This window comes from Seriola dumerili, unplaced genomic scaffold, assembly GCF_002260705.1.
Source record: "Seriola dumerili isolate Sdu_G_001 unplaced genomic scaffold, Sdu_1.0 BDQW01000301.1, whole genome shotgun sequence".
Classification (NCBI taxonomy): domain Eukaryota; kingdom Metazoa; phylum Chordata; class Actinopteri; order Carangiformes; family Carangidae; genus Seriola; species Seriola dumerili.
Window position 1 is genome coordinate 489,360 of NW_019174556.1, and position 20,041 is coordinate 509,400.

Here is a 20,041-nt window from a genome sequence, read left to right on the forward strand (position 1 = left end):
TGTGTGTGTGTGTGTGTGTGTGTGTGTGTAATGGCCAATTAGGGGTCCACAGCTCATTTTTGCCCTAACGCCCCCTCTTGAGTTCATCCAGCCCTGATAGCTGGAATAACACACCAATGGTCAACTTTTACTTAAGTATTTATCCTTTATGATGTGGTGCATTCTTACACAAGCTTACCGGGTCGCTTTTAGTTGGCAAAGAACCAAATTGAGCCTGGACGCGCACACACATGCACACACAAAAGCGCACTGTGCCATTCTGGTGTATTGGGCAGGCACCCAAGCTGCGGACAGCCCGGCCTGTGTCTCAAGCTGGGTATGTGCTGTTTTCTGTGTGTGCGGCGTGTTGTCGCCATGTCATGGCTTGTGTCCTATTATCACCCCTCTCCCCATACCTCCTCCCCCTCCCCTCCGCAAACACACACACACACACACACACACACACACACACACACACACACACATACACACCTCTGCCCCCTCCTGGACTCGGCCAGCAGCCAAGACTGCAGCACTGGGACACTCCATTCACTCAGTTTGGTGGGGTGAGGCGAGGGAGGGGGTTTAGCCATGTCCCTCCCTTCGCCCCCAGACAGATGCCCCAAGATGATATTTGCATCCCCAGGATGGAAGCACAGCTGTGGGGTCACACTGAGACACAAACAACCTCCAGCTCTGGAAGTCTCCGACTGTCCAGACTGAGGTTGGATGTCGAGGAATGTGACATTTACAACAGCAGTAATTATGTGTCTGTATTGTTTGTATGCATGTTGATGTCCATTAAAAATGCATGTAAATGTGCAGCTAAACATTGACACAGAACCTTTATTTTCCAAAAAATTATTTTTTATTCTGAAGGACCAATAAAATTATGGCAAATATTTACAAATAATTACTTCTTAGCTTCACATTACAGGTACATAAATTGAATAATTCACCAACAACAGTCACTCAGGTGGACGGATGGACAGGTACACAGACTGAGTATGAAGAGATGCATCAAGCAAACTGCAATTTAATATTTCACAGTAAACTCAAACCCAGGAAATAAAATAACAATATTAACAATAGAAATATAGAAAATAAGCATAATATCAAATTCACCATTTATTTCCAGTTTTCTGAACAAAATTGGTCACAATTCAGGAACAAAAAAACTAAAAAAAAAAAAAAAAAAATCAAGGAGAGAAATCAAATGATATGATATCTTTGGCAAATTCGCACTGCAGTAAAATACATTCAAATATTAAGACAACACACAACACACAAAGAGAAAAAACACCAAGTTTTTGTTTGCAACTACTAGAAAATCGAATAAAAAACATACACATTTTCTTAAAGAAGCATTTCTTTTACTTTTTTTAAATCCTCCCCTCCAGAATATTTGAAGGCATTTCTTATCTTCATTTTGTGTTTGTATCTGTAAGTCTTTTCTGCTATTTTATATGTTTTTTTGTACAAGAATCTATCATTTAAAACAGGCATCACAGGCTTTGGTGAATGTTACAGATATGTTTTCTTTTTGTCGCATTTGATTTTGAAGAATAGAGTGAGATGAATCGTTAAAACCTAATTTCGTCTTTGCGTCTGTCTTTGCGTTCTGGTGTATTTCTTTCTGTCATTTGTTTGTTCATATTTTTATTTATTTTTTTTTATACCAAAACGTCACAGATATAAATATCTCTTTAACACCCCAGATAGGAAGCCATGGACACAAAAAAACTCCAGATTGTTACACGAAAGGCCACAGTAAGATGAAAAATCATGTAATTGTTTTTTTTTTTTTTGTTGTTTTTTTTTTTTTTTTTTTTGATTGAAACATCTGCTTAAAAAGCACAGTCGATTTTTGTAGGCTGAGTCGTGTGTATTTCTCCTCTTCCACAGTTGAATAATATTAAGATGTACAGAACATAGTAACACTTCAGTATGAGATCTGTCCAGAGCCTAGTTATATCAGCAAGCATGAAACAGATTGTGCCACTAATTGCTGTCAAGATGTGATGCTGAAATCCCCTCAGGTTTTACAAAGGCAGTAGCCATCTTCATGGATTCATATTGAGATACAGTCAGGCAGTGCACACTCGGTGAGAAATCATAATAAAGAAAAAAAACTAATTTGCATTTATTTCAGTTTCCTATTTGACTTGGAGCTGGGATAAAAATTCAGGATGCAATTGTATTTTCATGGACAGTAAACTGTGGCAGTGCTGGAAATAAAATGTCTTGGTTTGATCTGAAACTAGTGTTTCTTTGTGTTTTAAATGCTCTTTAGCCGCATGAGGAGAAAACAGAGTGCGAGATGTGATCTCACGGACTATTGTTGGCCAAATAAAGATACTGGCAGCAAAATTGCCATTGAAATGACCTCACTTTGGCACAAAACACACTGCTTCATTCCTATGCAGAATTTCTGACAGGACAGTGAGCATCACGTCTGAATAGTCGGAGAGAAAAGTAAGACGAAAAAAGGATTAATAGGGCTGTCTGAAGAAAGAGGGAGGACTTTTTGAGGAAGGTCATGGGCCTGAAATCAACAGAATAGTTTTAATATTCCTAATCCTGGTGGTGTGGCAGTGCTACAGGAGGGGAGGAGAGGAGAGAAAGGGGAAGACGATTGCATGAGATATGATGAGATTAGGGCTGAGGGAGGGGGAGAAAAAAGCTGGGATGAGCTTCTGATGGCACAGCAGGTTTGGACTCCCCTGGGGAACACAGGGGCATGAGAGGAGGGGCGATCACCAGTCTGCAAAGGACAAAGGGAGGGAGAGTGTGTGTCTGTACTTACATTTATGTGTGTGTGTGTGTGTGTGTGTGTGTGTGGCCTCTGCCCGCCATGCTTCCTACAGTACCACCCACAATGACAGTCCCCCCTCATCGCTGCAGTCAATGTCATGGCTGCCAATCGAAACGACTGCGGGCCAATGAAAAGCCATTCTCTCCCCATGCGAATCAGTTAGGTCAAAGCAATGGCAAGGCAAGCTGTGTTACTATGAGATGCATAGTTAACAAATAATCCTGTTAATGTATCTCTGGATTCTTGGCTACACCAGAGAACGGGCGTCAAAGTTTGTCCTGTTTGGTGTCGCAGCTTCTCGTGAGCAGAGACAGGAGGCTCGACCGGATTCACCTCTTCAAGGAGAACGACTTTCAATCAATATTTCTTCATGTTTACAGTAGTGTGTGTGTGTGTGTGTGTGTGTGTGTGTGTGTGTGTGTATTCGTGTGTCTGTGTTTGTGGAAAAGGGGCGTAATTCATTTATAAGATGCTCTGGTCAATTAAAAAAACAGCAATATTGATGAACAGACTTGATATATGTCTGTTGCTTACTTGGTCTTTTTGTATATTTTGTGCCTTTTTTTTTTTTCAGTGTTCACTCCTTGTCAAGCCAGTGGGGTTCTGTGTAGCCCCGATCCAGGGCTGCATACCATGTATTATGGTCCTGTATGATACCTCACAGAATTTGGACATTTCAGTCACAGACATTGACATAAATATTTGATACTGGAAGAATACCGAAAATATAAACCCTCCTCTGGGACTTTTAAAGCTGGATGAAAACAAGGATATCTGTTAAATAACAAGGCTGATGGTCTACAGCTGTGCGGCTCTGTTAGGTTGTACTTAGATACAGCTGTGGTTCGAGCTAAATGCTAAGACTGGCATACTAACATACTCGCAGTCTGCAGTGATAACATGCAACGTTAAAAAGCTATAATGTTTACCATGTTCACTATTTGTTGTCAACAAATTAGATGAAAAGTCGGAGAATCACCAAAGTGATTACAATTTATCCTGAGGGGGATCTGAATGTCTGCACCAAATTTCATGGTAATCCATGCAACAGTTGTGGAGACTTTTCATCTTGAACCAGTTGCGAACCTCATGTTGGCACTAGAGGAAACGTCAGAGAATCATCAAAGTCAGTACAATTCCTTGTCTGGGTTGCAATGAATGTTTGTACCAAATTTCATGGCAACCTAGCCAATAGGTGTTGAGATATTTCAGTCTGGACCAAAATGGGGGACTGACCAACTGACAGATGGACCAACACTGTTATCCCCTTACACCGCCAGCATGGCTAGAAACATGATTTATTCCAACAGAAAAAAAGGTCTCTTTATTTACATTAATATAAGGCAGGACTCCTTCCTCGCTCACTGACTGAAGCGCTCAGTGCTGCCACTGGTGGCCGGAAACTATACTGCAATATTACTGGCAATTAAAAGTGTAATCTCATTTGTACATTTTCCGGCTCAGCACCACTCCAGTGAGGAAGGAGTCCTGCACCATCTTTGATTTTGCATGCCTTATATTGATGAAAGAAACCATTCGTAGAATAAATTGTGTTTTTGTTGTTTTACAGCTGTTGGATGTTGGGTTTTTTTTTTTTTTTCAAAGCTGGTGGATGGCTGAGAATATTTAAAATCCGATGAGTTTGTATTTTCAGCGTAACCCCTGTTACAAATTTTACAGGAGGATCTGTGACTGAAATGTCCATGTGATGGGAGATGCGCAGGACGGTGATGCATAGTATACGGTGCTCGATCGGGGGAAGGTCCTGTTAACACAGCTGCACTGCTGCTGTTTATATTATGAAATGTCGTCTGACGTTGGTATTGAAATAACTCTTTGCTACTTATTTGTGGAAGGCTTTATATAATCTACAAACCTGTCTTGCGTGGGCAGATAGTTTCGTTTAAGGAATTGCAGGGAAGGACGCTGAATCTTGTTTTAGTGACTCGTGGTCAGTCAGGGGCTTGTTGACATATAAAACTAAAGGCACTGTCCTTGTTTTCAGCTGGTGTGGTTCAGGTTCAATAATGCCTCAGAAAGATCAAGAGAGAAAGACAGAAATAAGGAAAGGCTCCTGCTGCGGTGCATGCTGGCAGCACAGCAGGTGAGCCATTATAAGAATCTTCTTTAGAGTTGTGTATGCACAACTTTTAAGGTCTACAAATGTAAAAGGAGCCACTCTATCACTATTTCAAAACCCAGAAACAACAAAGATTGATAAACTAACAGCTTTGTTCAGTGTTCATAGGTATATGTTTTATAGCTATATTTTATGTCTCACGCTGCAGATTTGGTGCCTCCAATCTGTTAGCTAGTAAAACTACACAGTAGCAATGAAGCGCTACGGTCAGTCACACATACCCAAAAACAAACAAACAAACAAACAAAAGATATGTAAACACTTGCAGACGATGGCTAAAACAACACCACACACCTCTTAATCTTTTTATCGTAAAGAAAGCTCCATCACTAAAATCTAAAGTCAAATGTGAATAATTGAAATTGCTATTGACATTGTGACTTCTCTTCTCTTTCACTGATTACTGTACAAATCTTGTATGGACATAAGTGAGACAGGAAGCTACGTACAGGTTTAGGAAGATATTGCCCTCTCACAAGATCAATATCGTGGGGCCCTCAGACATTTGGGAGGGGTAACACACTGATCAGATCAGTGCTGAGGGGCAATTCTGTCCTACTGTGTCTGTACATTAGGTGGGTAAGGCCTCAACCCTGGTGTCATGCATTGTCACAGTGCAGAACTGATGTAGGAGACAAATAAAAAAAAAAAGAAAAAAAGAAGAAAACAGTTTCACTTGTTTTTTTTTCACGAAAGCGATGCTTTTATAGAAACAATTTCAGGATGTTTAACAGCACAAGGACAAGCACTCAAGAAGGGGAGAAGAAGTACTTCATGGTTCTAAAAGGAAGTAAAAAAAAAAGTAAAATGGCGCCTTTAAATGATGATTGAGTCTCTTTGTGCTTTTGTAGTTTGTCAGCCGATCCACTAGGGGGGGCCCATCTTTGGGGAGTTTAAAGAGAGAAATAGAAAGAGAACGAGAGCGAGAGAGAGAGAGAGAAAGAGAGGGTGCCACTGCTTCCTGGCTCTTCTTTTGAATATTCAGGAAGCAGATAAAAATGGCGACTTATTAAATGGCACCTGTGTCAACTGATACCAGGCAACAAACTATAAACAAGAAAATTGCAGTCGGATCACATTTATAAACAAAGACTTCTTCTCATATTGAAAGTTTTTAAGATTTCATATTTCACTGCATCGTCGTCATCATCAGCATCATCATCACTATTCTAGCACAACAGCGTGACACATATTATAAATCATTACAGGCATTCACTCTCATCACGGAGTGCAGCGCAGAAAAGCTTCTTAATATATTACTCTGTGTCTCCTCCATTATAAATAGCTCTTGATCAGGACTAAATCTTGGCTGGGGAGGTAGGATAGCACCTTCCTGTTCAATGACACTCCCTGGTTGATTTGATTTCTGTCTGATGTGAACATGTTCAATACTGTTCTATTTACAGTAGAGGGCTCAGATTTAATGCTGTGCTTTATCCATTGGTCAGTGGCATTCAAACCACTTCAAATGCAAGTATGGATGTGAGGATACAGACTTCCCTGTTGGACAACTGCAAACACATTAGGATGTGAATACAACCACAGAAATTGACTCGCTAAACCCCACCGCCAATGTCAATTATCCCATCATAGCTTAGCAATTGTAACTAAGCATGGCAGACCTGTCAAGCTTTGGATTTCTCCACATTTTTAAGTCTTTCCGAAACCAAAATCATTAAGTGTAATATTTGATTAAACTATGTTTATTTACTCAAAGCTACAAATGTTAGCATGTGTGGTACTACCTACAGTTGTAACCTCCTGTTACTTACAAGATAATTAACCATCTACATGGTTAATGATCTACAGCCCCAACTGTCACCCATGACAGAACTACATTTGCCAAAGAAAGTCCTCATCCTAAAAGCCTTTTCTTTTGTAATGTTAAAAAGTAAAACATACTATTTGAGAAGGTAAAAAAGTATATGCTAGCTAGCTTAATTAGCTTGCTAGCTGCAGCTAATAAACTCTTGAACTCTAGAAAGCTGTTAATGAGCTGTTTTTGTTTGCTTCTGCATATGTGCCGAGCGAGAACACAAAGCTTGACAGGCATAGTAACAGTAATAGAGGTGGGTGGGGCTTGGCAAACATTGGTGAAACTGAACGCTCCCATTGAAAATTAGGGTATCCCATTTATTAAGCATTGTGATCCCAGGGGAAATGTGTTGAATCTACAGCAAAGAGACTAGAATGATAATGACATGGGTGATTTTGGTCATTCAAAGTTATGAGAGTTGGATTGTCTTTACTTCTCCGTAGCATGGCATAGAAAATTGATTGATTGATGTCAGGTCATAAAAAGACTGTTTGAAAAAGTGATTTTGGTCTAATCAGCTCAAACAATTTCATCAAAAATATTCCCAACCTGAAAACACAACATTTTACCCAGAAGATCACAATACAGATTACAGTTTCAATCACTGCTGCGCACATAGTCCACTGACCTCTTGGATTTGTGGATGATTGGTTAAAAACACGATAGGTATACCAAGCCTTGATAAGTCATGGGAGGGTCCAAATTTACTTGCTTACAAATCTGAGACTATTGCCATGCCTGTGATCATCACAGTAATGTAATACCAATGCAGTATGTCTGTGTTGCAGCCCAGCAGTGCAGTTGTTGGCGTGTCAATCAAAGAAAATTCAAACTTCACTGACGTCAAAAATACGTGCGTAGGCAGGCTTGTACTGAGCGGTGACGGTGCTATCCATCCCTCCCTCCCTTCCTCCCTCGTCTCCTTCTCCTCATCCTCCTCTTCTCTCAGAAGGAGGGGTCAGTGGCGGTCGTAGGCGGAGGCTGTTGCAGTGGCTGCAGGGCCCGCCCCCCGTGATGTCGCGCTGTAGTAGTACGGTGACCCTGAGAAGAAACAAAGACACGTTTTATTCAATTCGTTCAGATACTGCAAGGCTCAACAAAGAAATAAATATAGTGCAGAATGTGAATGTCTTTAGGTAAAAGATGAGTCCAGTGCATTACAACCTGGGTCTTGTTTTTGTAGTTGGCCTCATTTCCGTAGTCACCAAACTGACATGGTGAACATGGTGGCAACAAATCCAGCAGGTTAACCAGATTATTTAAACCTGAATTCATTAAAACTGGCCAATAGGGGGCAGCACAACAAGCTGAAAAATGTTGACATAGGCTGATGAAAGCTAAGAGAGTGAACCAAAACAGTAAAGCTGCTTAATCTAAAACCAAAACAACAGACTCAAAAGACGGTGAAATGTTCCACAGAGCTGGGGAGAACTGAATCAGAGTTGGATTATTATTCTCTGTGGGCTCATTGCTACAATTGACAGATGATTGTCATGTGGCTCCGCTCAGGTTTCTTTCCCAATTGAACTTCCGAAGCAATGTCGTGGCATTCACAGATCTCAGCAATTACCTCGGTGAGTGCAAGTCTTATTACAGATAGGAATGATGTTTAAAAATGACAAAAATAAGACCCAAGTTGTAATGAATCAGAATTATCCTTTAACTACTTGGGGTTACTGAAATACAGTGTAAATGTGGAATGAGCAGGTTCAATTTTCTGTCAAGATTATATTTTACTTTGAACGTGAGTAGTGAAAGGCTGGGATGAGATGACATGAGCCGATGAAACTAATGACAGAAAAAATTAGTCTCCCTTTCATGTAAAACCAATAAAATGAACTCAGTCTACTTCCTTACAAGCTTCTCTTTCAATGTCGCCCTCCTCTCTCTGTCTCTCTCTTTCTCTCTCTCTCTCTCACACACACACACACACACACACACACACACACACACACACATACACACACGCGCACTCACACAAGATCTAAGTGACAGTCTAAGCTGACACACTGAGTACAGCTCTACTACTACTGATCCCTTGAGTCTATTCTCTCCTCAGGGAAGAGGTCAATTCAATACTGTAACCTCACAGACACACAGCAACCCACACTCACACACCTTAATACACACAGAAAAAACCTGCTTACACACACACAGACACACACCTGTCTCTGTCACTTCCATCAATCAGCCAAGCTGTGTTGACAGGTTATGTCTGTCCATAGTCCAGGTAATCTCAGGAGGCTCTTTGGGGAAGTGAGGCATTAAGCCGGCCTGACAAACTATTTAGTCTCACTCAAGACTTCAGACGCCCTCTCTCCCCTTTTGCCTCTTTATTTAACTCCCTTTTCTTTCATTTGTCACCTCTTCTCTCATCTCTCCCCGCCTTTCCTTTGCATCGCAGCCTCTCTTGTTCCCCTGCCATCAATCTTAAACCTTTCAGTGTCTCCTAATGTGCATCTTGTCCTCATATTATGTGTCTGCTCATCCGTTATCATACTAAAGTCTCTTACAGTTTCTCCTCCTCTGCTCTACCATCATCTGTCCTAATCTTTGCACCTTCCTCTGTACATACACCTGAATCATCCCACACACTTTTAATTTGTCTTTGTTTTTTCATTTGCTCTCTCTCTTCTCTCTCTCTCTGTTTTTTTCTCCACCTACCTTGCATCTGTCCTGCCTGGCTGGTGAAGAGACTGGAGGAGCAGCCAATTTCCGTCCCCAGGAGAGACCCATAATCCTGCTGAAACACTGGGGACAGAGGGATGGAGGGAAGGAAGGGAAAGGAGAAGTGAGGAGAGGAAAGGGTGGGGGCATACTACAGGTCAGCACAGCACTGACCCCTCTCACCTATTGACCTTTTACACCGTCACCCCTTGACCCTTTCACCTTTAAACATGACCCCTGAAATGGCTCCCTAGACATTGACTTTGACACAGACTATTTTTTGGCTCAGGGTTCATTTGTCCTGTTAAACATGGATGCAAAGGTGTGAAGACATTGTTGGGATGTTACTTTCTGGTTTGGATTTCTTTGCCATAAGGTGTCATGAGTTAGTCACTGGTATTGTTATTGATTCATTGACATTAAATAATAAGGCTGCTGATAATCTATATTTGTCTTATTGTCAATCAATCCCATAAAAAGACCAAAACTGTTAGTCTGTCTCTATCCAGTCTATGGCCCCAAGCCCAGTGGTTACTACTTAAGGTTTAAATCTTTAAAAACAGGTGATGAGTAGTTTCCTAAAACAGGAGTATATATTGCATTTTTGGCAATGGATTTGGTGCTGTAGTATTTATGGCTGCAGTAAGTAGAGACTCAAAATAAACTACTTTCTTGGGATTTGTCGACAGTAAAAGAAATACAGTATATCAGGGCCAAGCTAGAATAAAGATTTTAAGCCTCTACAAAATATTAAAAAACTTTTATGTATTTCTGATCTTTGATTATGCTCTCAGACGTCACTCCAGATTGTCTGTGTTGTCACTCTTGTCGTGTCACGTTGCCTCACAGTGAGAATTAGCTCAAAGGCTGTGAGCTAAAGTTGCTTCTGATCATTGTTGTTCAACATGTCACTGCTTGACGGCAGCTTGAGTGTAATAAGCAGCAACCTGATCTCCAATTTATCATATCAAATTCTCATAGATTGATTGATGATCAATGACTAACTCAGCCCACCATTGATTGAGGATTAACATAAGAGCGATTGTATGAAAAATTAAAAATATGTGATCAGTGTCAGCGTCCTCCAGAGAAACTATAACATCAAAACCCACAAATTCCAAAATGCAATGCTGATGAGATGCAGATAAACGCCTCCTAATCTGTTCCTTCCTCTCTCTCTCTCTCTCTCTCTCTCTCTCTCTCTCTCTCTCTCTCTCTCTCTAGCTCTCTGCTGTCCTGTTCTTCAAATCCATTCACACCCCAAATTGCCAGTCTTTAAAAAAAAAAAAAAAGAAAGAAATCCTTGCACAGAACCATTAGTATGTCTATGATGTATTGTACTGTACAGTACAATACAGAATGAAATGTAATGAAAAAATGAACAGTGGAGCATGAAGATACGTATTACAAGCGAGTATTAGACAGGCTGGAACGAGGATGTGAGGTAGAATGAAATGAAAAATCATTGATACAATTATTGATCCAGTTCTGGTAAGCAGAGGCTGGCTGGAGAGATATGGGATTCACCTACCTAATAAACTGGGGTTAGGAAATCTCCACGATTCATTGTATGTGGAATACTGAGGATGGGAATATGGACTTCCGGAAAAATCTCCACCTGAAAGAAAAAGAGAAACAGGAATAAATTATGTTTATGAACAACAACAAGTATAAAGACAATTATCCTGCCTGTAAACTTTTTCCTTGGATATCAAGGGGGCAAAACACTATTTATTTTTATTTTACTTGTGTTTTATGGAGCCCTATACTCATCAACTTTTTTTAAACTGCCAGCCTTTTCTCAGAACAAGCAAGCTGTAGGGGGACATCACTGCACGAACAAAGGCTAGTTGTAAAACTGCGGGAAATGGGGAACACGAGAGTTGAGTGTTATCCTGGTTTTATTCCATTAAGAATATGATTGAAAAACAATGAAACTAGGTGTCTCATTTTGACAAATTTTCATGTTACGAATCCCTTATTTTTGTAAAGACTGAGTCTCATCTCAGTGTTTTAGGAAGTGCAGAGTTTCTGGCTGCTGAATTGACCACTGTGTTAGATTTAGCGTATCCCTCTCATCATCTGTAAAGATTGATGAGAGAAAGACCAGATTTTAATTTACCTTTTAATGTGGTCAATACATCATTGATCATCCTAGTTTTGTTTCACCAACTAACCAATGTCTCTGAATGCCGTTGTGCAGATTCCACAGTGATCAGAAACCTGGATGAGGCATTCATAGCCTATACCAAAGTATCCTGTATTTTATTAGTACTCCAGCTAGCATATTCAGACTAGCTAAACCAGGATGTTGCCCATAATTCAAGTTTCAGCTTCTGACAAACAGCATGTTTTACTCTGAAATGTTAATTGCTGCACATTATTAAAAGCTTTAACTATATCGTCTCGCTCTCAAGACACTTATCCATGACTGGAACACTCCAAAAAACTGATCGTGGGATACATGTTTTGTGTATTTCTTGTGGCTGTGTAAATTATAACAGTTACCTGTTATCTTTCTCTGACCTTTACCAAGTCTTTTTTTTTTTTTTTGTTCCTACACCAAACCAAACTTTAACCACGGTGGCGGTAGATGTGTTGTCTTTAAAGGTAATGAGGAGCTACTGTTCTGTGTTTTCTACAGAACAGTTTGCAGACTAGTTGAGAGTGATTCAGCTGGAGAGCTCAGCGAGTCTGTAGTGGTCCTGCCATACAGTGGATGATAGCGTAGCTTTTCTCCCTCATTTACTACTTACTGTCTGGGGTCTACTCTCCCTCTTGTCTTCCCCTCCCACTCCCTCCCTCCCTTCACCCCTTCCTCTTTATTTTTCTCTCTCTCGTCCTCTGGCCCGCCTGACTATAGCCTGCTCGTCACCCTTCACATCAAAACAACATTCTTTCCCATTTCTTCTCCTCCTTTTTTTTCCATCTCTCCGCTGACTTGCTCTCTTTTTTTTTTTTTTACACTCTTTTGCTCTTTCTTTCTTTTCTCCTGAACCTTCACTCCTCCCGGGGGATCCCTCTCCCATAGCTGACAGTCACAGACCCTGATGCCCCCTCCCTCCAACCTCCCCCCACCCATTCCTCCTCTTTCCCTCTCGTTCTGTCGGTTCTGCCTCACTGCTCTCCTACACCCCCTCTGAGTGTCAGCCCCCCTGCTGCAGAGAGAGAGACAGAGAGACAGAGGCAGAGAAGAAGAACAGCAGAAGAGAGTTGCTTGCTTAATGAAGGTATGATATTAGACAGAGCGGACAAAAAGGAGAATAATTTGCCTGAGAAGTGCTGAGATAAAACATGGTGAAGCCGGAGAAGCAAAGTTGAGAGATTATCTCCTCCACTCACTCTAGTCAGCTCGTGGATTCAGGCAGCTTCGAATATTCACTGAGAAGAATTTAGATGTCGAGACTGTGTCTGTGTGTGTGTGTGTCTGTGTGTGTGTGTGTGTGTGTGTGTTTGGATGCGCAACCCAAGTTTTCTTTCTTGCACTACCCTTTGTGCAAGTGTGTGTGTATGTGTGTAGTTATGTGTGTGTATGTTTAGCTGTCAGGTGGGGTCGGGATATGGTCTCCATGGCATCCCTGGGTGCGAACATCCTCCCCTTGTCATCACCGTAGTGACGGCAACGTGTCAGGTTGTTTAGGAAACGAGTGGAGGGAGGGAGAGAGGGGGTGGAGGGTGGGGCTCAGGGGTCTCCCTTGTGTAGCTCAGTGTCAAGGTCGCACACACACACAGGCGCGCACACACTCACACATACACACTGTCAAAAACAAACACACATGCGCACAAACAATTGTATGCCAACACACGCATAAACATACACCAACAAAAACACACACACACACACAAATATGCTGTCAAACCTGAGGACAGGATGGGGTGAGCGCAGGGGGACAGGCCGACAGGGTCACCCATCTTTAGACGTGCTGTTCCTACATGTCCACTGAGAGTGTGTGTGTGTGTGTGTGTGTGTGTGTGTGTGTGTGTGTGTGTGTGTGTGTGTGAGAACCCACGAGTGTGTGTGTGTGTGTGTGTGTGTCACAAACTGAATGATTGGGAATACACAGAGACAAGAACTTGTAAACAACATTGTTTTGACTTTGTTTCACTGCGGTTGTTGCTTTTGTGTTTCTCCCTTTATTTCTCTGCAGTATACTCCACACTGACCAGGACCACCACTGCAAGACTGAGAGAGAGAGAGAGAGAGAGAGAGAGAGCGAGAACCAGAGAGCAAGAATGGCGGTCCAGGATTGAAACACAAAAGCGGCGTAGAAGGCGGAGTGGAAGGGAATGAATGAATTAGTCGTGGGTCACTGGTGATTCTCATTAAAAACAAATTACTAATGTTGAGGAGGGACAGCTGTGCTACTGTGGCTGGTTTGTAATGATACACACACACACACACACACACACATACACAGAAACACACAACACAAGCACAAACACACACACGCACACACACAGACAAACAGACACATGAATAGATGTACACAAAAACACACACACGCCACCCCCCGGGAGCACTGTCAGCCATGGTGTAGACAGACAAGAAAGAGGAAGTAGCAAAGCTAAGTACACCCCCTAAAGACACTCGCACACACGGGAAACACTCCACACATGCATCCAGTGGGGATTCAAACAGATATGTAAGTACAGTTACACATCTGCTGAAAAGATGGCGAGAGATGAACGAATTACTGGAAAGGAAAGGCGAGTACAATGGCATTTTTCTTAAAACTATTATAGTGTAACTAAATTATCTCTCTCTCTCTGTGTGTGTGTGTGTGTGTGTGTGTGTGTGTGTGTGTGTGTGTGTGTGTGTGTGTGTGTGTGTGTACACTCACCAGGTACCATGCCAGTGAGGGAAGGGGTGGAATAGCTGCCCTGTCCAGTGGGAGGAACATGAGGAGGGTAGCCTGGCAGAGTGGTGCTGGCTATGTCTCGACCTGTAATGACACACAAACACACACACACACACGTATGCTGTCATCACCTTCACTGGTATCAATATAATAATAAGTGTCAATACTGTCACTAATTTACCATCATCATTTTTATACCTCATAGCTCTATACTGTGTGTTTCTCCTGCAAGCTGTTGGCACATAGTTGTTATTGTCCTATATCTAATGTTCTTTAATTGTTTCATGCTACATATTTGTAGCAACTGACCTGAACCAGTGAATTAATGTTTTACATAATGGGATTAAGATTTTGATTCATGAGATGTAAATTCGAAGCACACTGAAATGGCACCATCCCTCAAATGTTGCATATGACCTTTACCCTTAGGAAATACTTACAGAATTACAACAGACGAGTACAGTAAAGATACAGTATAGTAAATAAGGTTTTAACTTCACTATATCATTGTCAGATAAACTGTTATACTTTTGTACAATAGCTATGAATGCGGAGAACACTGTAACCATAGAGATTGCAAACCAGTCCCTCTGCATACAAATCCCATCAAAAGCCCAAAACCAACAATAAATTGATCCTATTGATCAATGTGAAGTATTAGTGAAGTATTATATGTGTATCTGTAGCCAAAGCCTGATATAGCATCCACTGATCTAAAGCCATTAAAAGCACATTGATGAGCCACATTGTTGAACTGAGTGACGTTCCTTTAGTACGATGTAGTGTATTTTGGGGCAGTCCCACATTCGCTGTCCTGCTGCTGTATATACTCAGTAGCAAAATAGTCCACCAACAATGCACAGTTTACTTCTGTTGGCTTAAAACTGCATCTCTCTGCTGCTTTAGGAAATTATTATTATTTAATTTTGCAAAGATTTATTATTTATTTATTTTAAGCGGAGGTGACATGTTTGGGACCTATTTGTAAGATTTATGTCTTCAGTAATAACAATTGTATTTGGGTCTGAGAGCCACGGACGGGATGTCTGAGAGCAGGGAGAGGTGGGCTTGGAGGTGTCCGGTCTTTTCATGGGATTTACTGACAATAATAAAAACATGGAATAACCCCAGCAACCTTATAGCTCTTTCTCAAACATCATTCTAAAAAATGCTTTCTCAGAGATTGACTTTTAAGGGAAAAGAGGTTCAAATCAAATCGTCAAGCAGGAAAAACACAGGTGTAACTAACTTCATTAACAAAGGTCCACTAGGCCATTTGAATGAGCCAGCCTGCACAACACCAGGACCCTGCAACTGCCACACCTGAATGGACTACAGCCATTATTTATGTTATTAGTTAAATCTATTCTATGGAAATGGCCAATGACAGTTGCTTTCCACTCCTGACAGCATTCATACCAGTGATTCAAAATGAATGTAGTAGTGATTTACTAATAAAGGGTTACAATAATCACCTTGAGAATGCTACATGTCATGCAGGATCTTTATTGAATGCATGCCAAAACACATTCAGGGCGACCCTCTTTTGTTTCTTCTCTCCTTGTTTTCCATCCACTGGCATCTATTAATTTACTGACTCCCCCCTCCTCTCACTACCCCCCAACCCTGTCTGTCACTTGGTGAATAGGATATATAACTGCATTAGATTACATGACAGTGTGTCAGCCCAAATCATTTCTCTGTGTTTGCACGCAGTAGACTGTAGGAGTGCGTGGAGAGGGGGCCCTCCATTCATCATCATCATACACACACACACACACACACACACACACACACACACACACACACACACACACACACACACACACCCACCAACGCCCTCCTCCTCCCCTGCCCCTGCACACACACATTTATCATCATCATAAACTGCTCAGATGCTAACACCATCAATCCCATTCACTTCCCCTCCACTTAACCACCACTAACTAACTGATAGGAGGAGGAGGAGGAGAAGGAGGAGAAGGAGGAGAGTGAAATTGAGAAGAAAATATAAAAGACCAGGAGAAAGGAAGATGGTGTGAATTGAGAGAAAAAGTTAGACTAAAACAAGGAGGGAAGGTTTAAGTGGAGAAGGAGGACAGCAGTGGTGAGGGAAGTTTCTTTACTACAGTCAAAGTAATACCACAATATATAAATACTGCATTACAAGTAAAAGTCCAATTAAAGTAAAAGGTGCATAAGTATTATCAGCTGAAGCCAATCCAAGTATCAAACATAAAATATTCATTATGTGATACGGTCACTTTCAAAATGTCATACTATAAATTATTATTGGATTATTATTACGGATGACTTAACATTTAAGCAGCATTATAATGTTATAGTCAGTTGCGGTGGAGATGATTTTATCTTATTTATATTCCATTGGATAGTTTAATCCATAAAAACTGCATCACATTTTATAAAATGATCATGTGCTTTGTATGTAAAATCTTAATCTGCTCAGTATAACTAGTAACTATTATTGACAAATAAATATATATGCTAATGAATATAGGTATATACAGGTAATGTCGTACAGTATAGTGAACTAAATGTATTTAGTCATTTCCACCACAGGAAAATATAACTACACTCATAAATGCTAACAGGCTGATGTTTAACATGTATAATGTTTACTGTGTTAAAAATTGTAGTAGCAAGTAGCATGCTAATGTTTGCTAATTAGCACTAAACTCAAAGGACAGCAGAGGCTGATGGGAACATCGTTAGTGTCTGCTGGTATTTAGTCTTAAACAAAAGCATAAGAAATGTTACATTTTTGATATGAAGGTTATAAGTTATGGTGAGGGGGAGTATCCACCCAAAAGTTGTCGGGACATTTCATTCAGAACCAGACATGTCAACCTCATGGTGGCACAAGAGGAAAAGTCAGGGGATCATAGGAGTCATTAGGATTCATCTTGTGGGGACCATGAATGTCTGTACAAACCTGAGATAGTGCAGAAATGACCAAAGTACGACACTGTCATTCTTAGAGCCATGCTGCAGCATGTCTAAAAAAAATCTAAATTAAGGGCTCCGTATGGAAAATGTTTGTTTATGATATGTGGATTGGTCGATACATTGTTGTCAAATTTGTTTTAATTCTCAAGTATCAATATTGGTCAACCTCAACTATTGGGGTTTACTGGAAAAAAAAGTAATGGGGAACAGAAATGGGAGAAAAAATGGAGTTGATATGAGACAGTGGCGTACGCAAAGAAAAACAGCACACGTGTGGTTACAAATCTGCTGAGGCTCCAACATCTTGTCCTCTCATATTTCTGTTCTCTTAATACGTGATACTTGCATCCACCCCTCCCTACTTGTGTTTCTCTCCCACAGATCCCTTCTCTGCTCCAGCCTCCTCTGTCCCTCTTCGCCTCCTCTCTCCTGTCTTGGTGTAGTAAAGTTTTTCTTGGTGTTTGACGCGACAGCGAGGCATTAGTGCAGACGGGCTACTCATCCGCTCAGGGTCAGTGCACAGGGCAAGGAGGAGAGGGAGGAGAGGGTGGAAGAGAGGAGAGATGGACTCTCTACAGCCCAACTTAGAGGGGGCAGACAGGGCCAGATCCTCTGAGGTGTGTGTGTGTGTGTGTGTGTGTGTGTGTGTGTGTGTGTGTGTGTGTGTGTGTGGGTTTGTGTGTGTTTCTGTGTCTGTGCACGCAGTGTGTGTTGTGCATATTTATGCCAGTTGTGTTGATGTATCTGTTCTCCACAGCTTTGCCGTAGAGGTCAACGAACAAGTACAAGTCTCCTCCGTGCTCACTTGCAGCTACAGATGAACACACATCCTGTGCGTCTCTTTCTCCCTCACTGTCTCACTACCTAACTCTTCCATATCAAACAGCCATCAGAGCAACACATGTCAAACCTGGAGGGATCGGGGGCGCACAGTGTGTCCCTTTGTGTGTTTGCACTTGTGTAGCCCCGGTGAAGTTCAAGGGGAAATGAAAATGCCCCTACAGATTTGGAAAGACCTCAGAAAGGAAGATTGAGTGTGTAAATGTGGCTCTTCAGCGTGTGTCCAGAGTATCAACACTTCAAGGATGCAATAACATTGCGTCAAACACACAGACGTCTGATCCCCTAGAGGGAGCTCTATTCTGAGGGAAAAGACAGGCAAGGAAATGCATGCATAATATTCAGAAAGTGTGTGTGTGAATATGAATGTGTGTGTTTGCATGCATAAGCAGAAATGGAAATTTTTCTCTCTCTGTCTTTTTCTCGCTCTCTCTCTCTCTCTGTCTCTGTCTGTCTCTCGGTGTAAGCAGGTAATATTCCTCGGTGGTTTCAAAGGGCAAAAAAAAAAAAAAGAAAAGCCCATTCCCAGATATCCCCAAATTCCCAGCTCTATGATTCCCCTCATTACAGATGGGAACGTCGAAGCCTTGTCCAAGTGCTCCCTGGTCTACTCTTAATTAACCACTGCCTCTCCCAGTGCCCCTAAATGGAGACAGAGAAAGAGACGAGGCTCTCACTTTTCCCCTAAGCTTCAACCTGTCTTTTCTTCCTTTCCTCCGGGCTTCTCACCTCTCCTGAGATCCAAAGCTCTGAGCTCTTTAAACAGGTTAAATCAATCGGGCTTGATTGTAAATTCAGTATAAAATGCTATGTATTGAATTCTCCTATGAAATATTGTTAAGTGATTGTGAATTATGGAACGACAGAGGCAGAGCTACCAAATAATGTCTTCATCATCGTTCCCGATGAGAAAAATTAGAGCTTTCACCTTTAATTGTCTCTAAGTTCCTCTTCTTATCGTTCACCTTTTTCACATGACCATTAAAGAGGACATCACCCAACATCTGACCGTTCATCTCTTCATGATTGGTTTTATGGGAAATTACTAAGATGATGAAAGTTTGAGTGCTGCCGTGTAAAAGTGAAAAAATTAATAGTCTCTCATTAATAAAATGTAATCGCACTGGACATAAAAATTGATGTCGCTGACCATGCCCCCACAATTTCGAAAAGCACTTAAAATGCACACTAGAATTGTTCAATGAGACACAGTAGTGTATGCACAACCCAGTATTGTGGTGAGGTGTGTGGACAAAAAGGCAAAAACAATAATAATGCACACTGAGGAGACGCTCCCAGAAATGATCTATTGAATTCAGATTGCCTGATGAAGATATGATATTGAAACAGAGTTGTACTAAATAAATATTTTTTTGGGAACATCTGTTAAATTTGTGTACACCTTTTTTTGTTGGTATAATTAAAATGAGTCTTTCTTACCTGGAACTAGTGAATAGGACTGCGGACCGGAAACACTGGCTCCTAACTCTGCCCCTGTACCAGGATTGGCCAAACTGTTCTTCATCTCGTCCAGTCCGCCTGCTAGTGAGGCCATGGCCGAATAATCTGACGTCTGGGAAGAAGCAGGAAGTGGAGAAAGTTCAGTAAGTCCGAACAACAAAGCAAATCACGACATCTTCTGATATGACATGAATATATACAGCAGTGCTGGATGTTGCTTACAGCTGTGATCAATCTGTCTGATATATATTGCTACATTTCTGACATGCTTCCTTATAGCAGAGAGCAAAGAAGCTTTAGTGTGAACACACACACACACACATGCACACATACACAGAAGCACCTACAGCTGAGAGTTTATTGATCTGTTTACAAAGACAGGGATTTACTGTACAACCCAGTCCAACAGTCTATAACCACAAGATCAGCGTCCTCTTTCTCTTCATCTCTCTCTCACACACACACGCACATATATATATATATATATATATATATAT

The 20,041-nt window shown here is 41.3% G+C and overlaps 1 protein-coding gene across 3 annotated transcripts in view; it reads right to left on the bottom strand.

Moving 5' to 3' along the window:
- Positions 1-2,729: 2,729 nt before the first annotated feature.
- Positions 2,730-20,041, bottom strand: part of pax5 (paired box 5) — a 64,765-nt gene continuing 47,453 nt past the window's right edge. For 2 of the 3 annotated variants that reach the window (XM_022758509.1, XM_022758508.1), the window contains exons 7-11: positions 19,524-19,656; positions 14,259-14,360; positions 10,949-11,035; positions 9,415-9,501; positions 5,642-7,791 (exon numbers count right to left, since the gene is read on the bottom strand). In XM_022758509.1, coding sequence (XP_022614230.1) covers positions 7,709-7,791; positions 9,415-9,501; positions 10,949-11,035; positions 14,259-14,360; positions 19,524-19,656 — 492 coding nt within the window. In that variant the 3' untranslated portion in view covers positions 5,642-7,708. Of the gene's footprint in view, positions 2,744-5,641; positions 7,792-9,414; positions 9,502-10,948; positions 11,036-14,258; positions 14,361-19,523; positions 19,657-20,041 lie in introns of those variants that run through there. The other variant, XR_002665498.1, reaches the window with a different exon arrangement.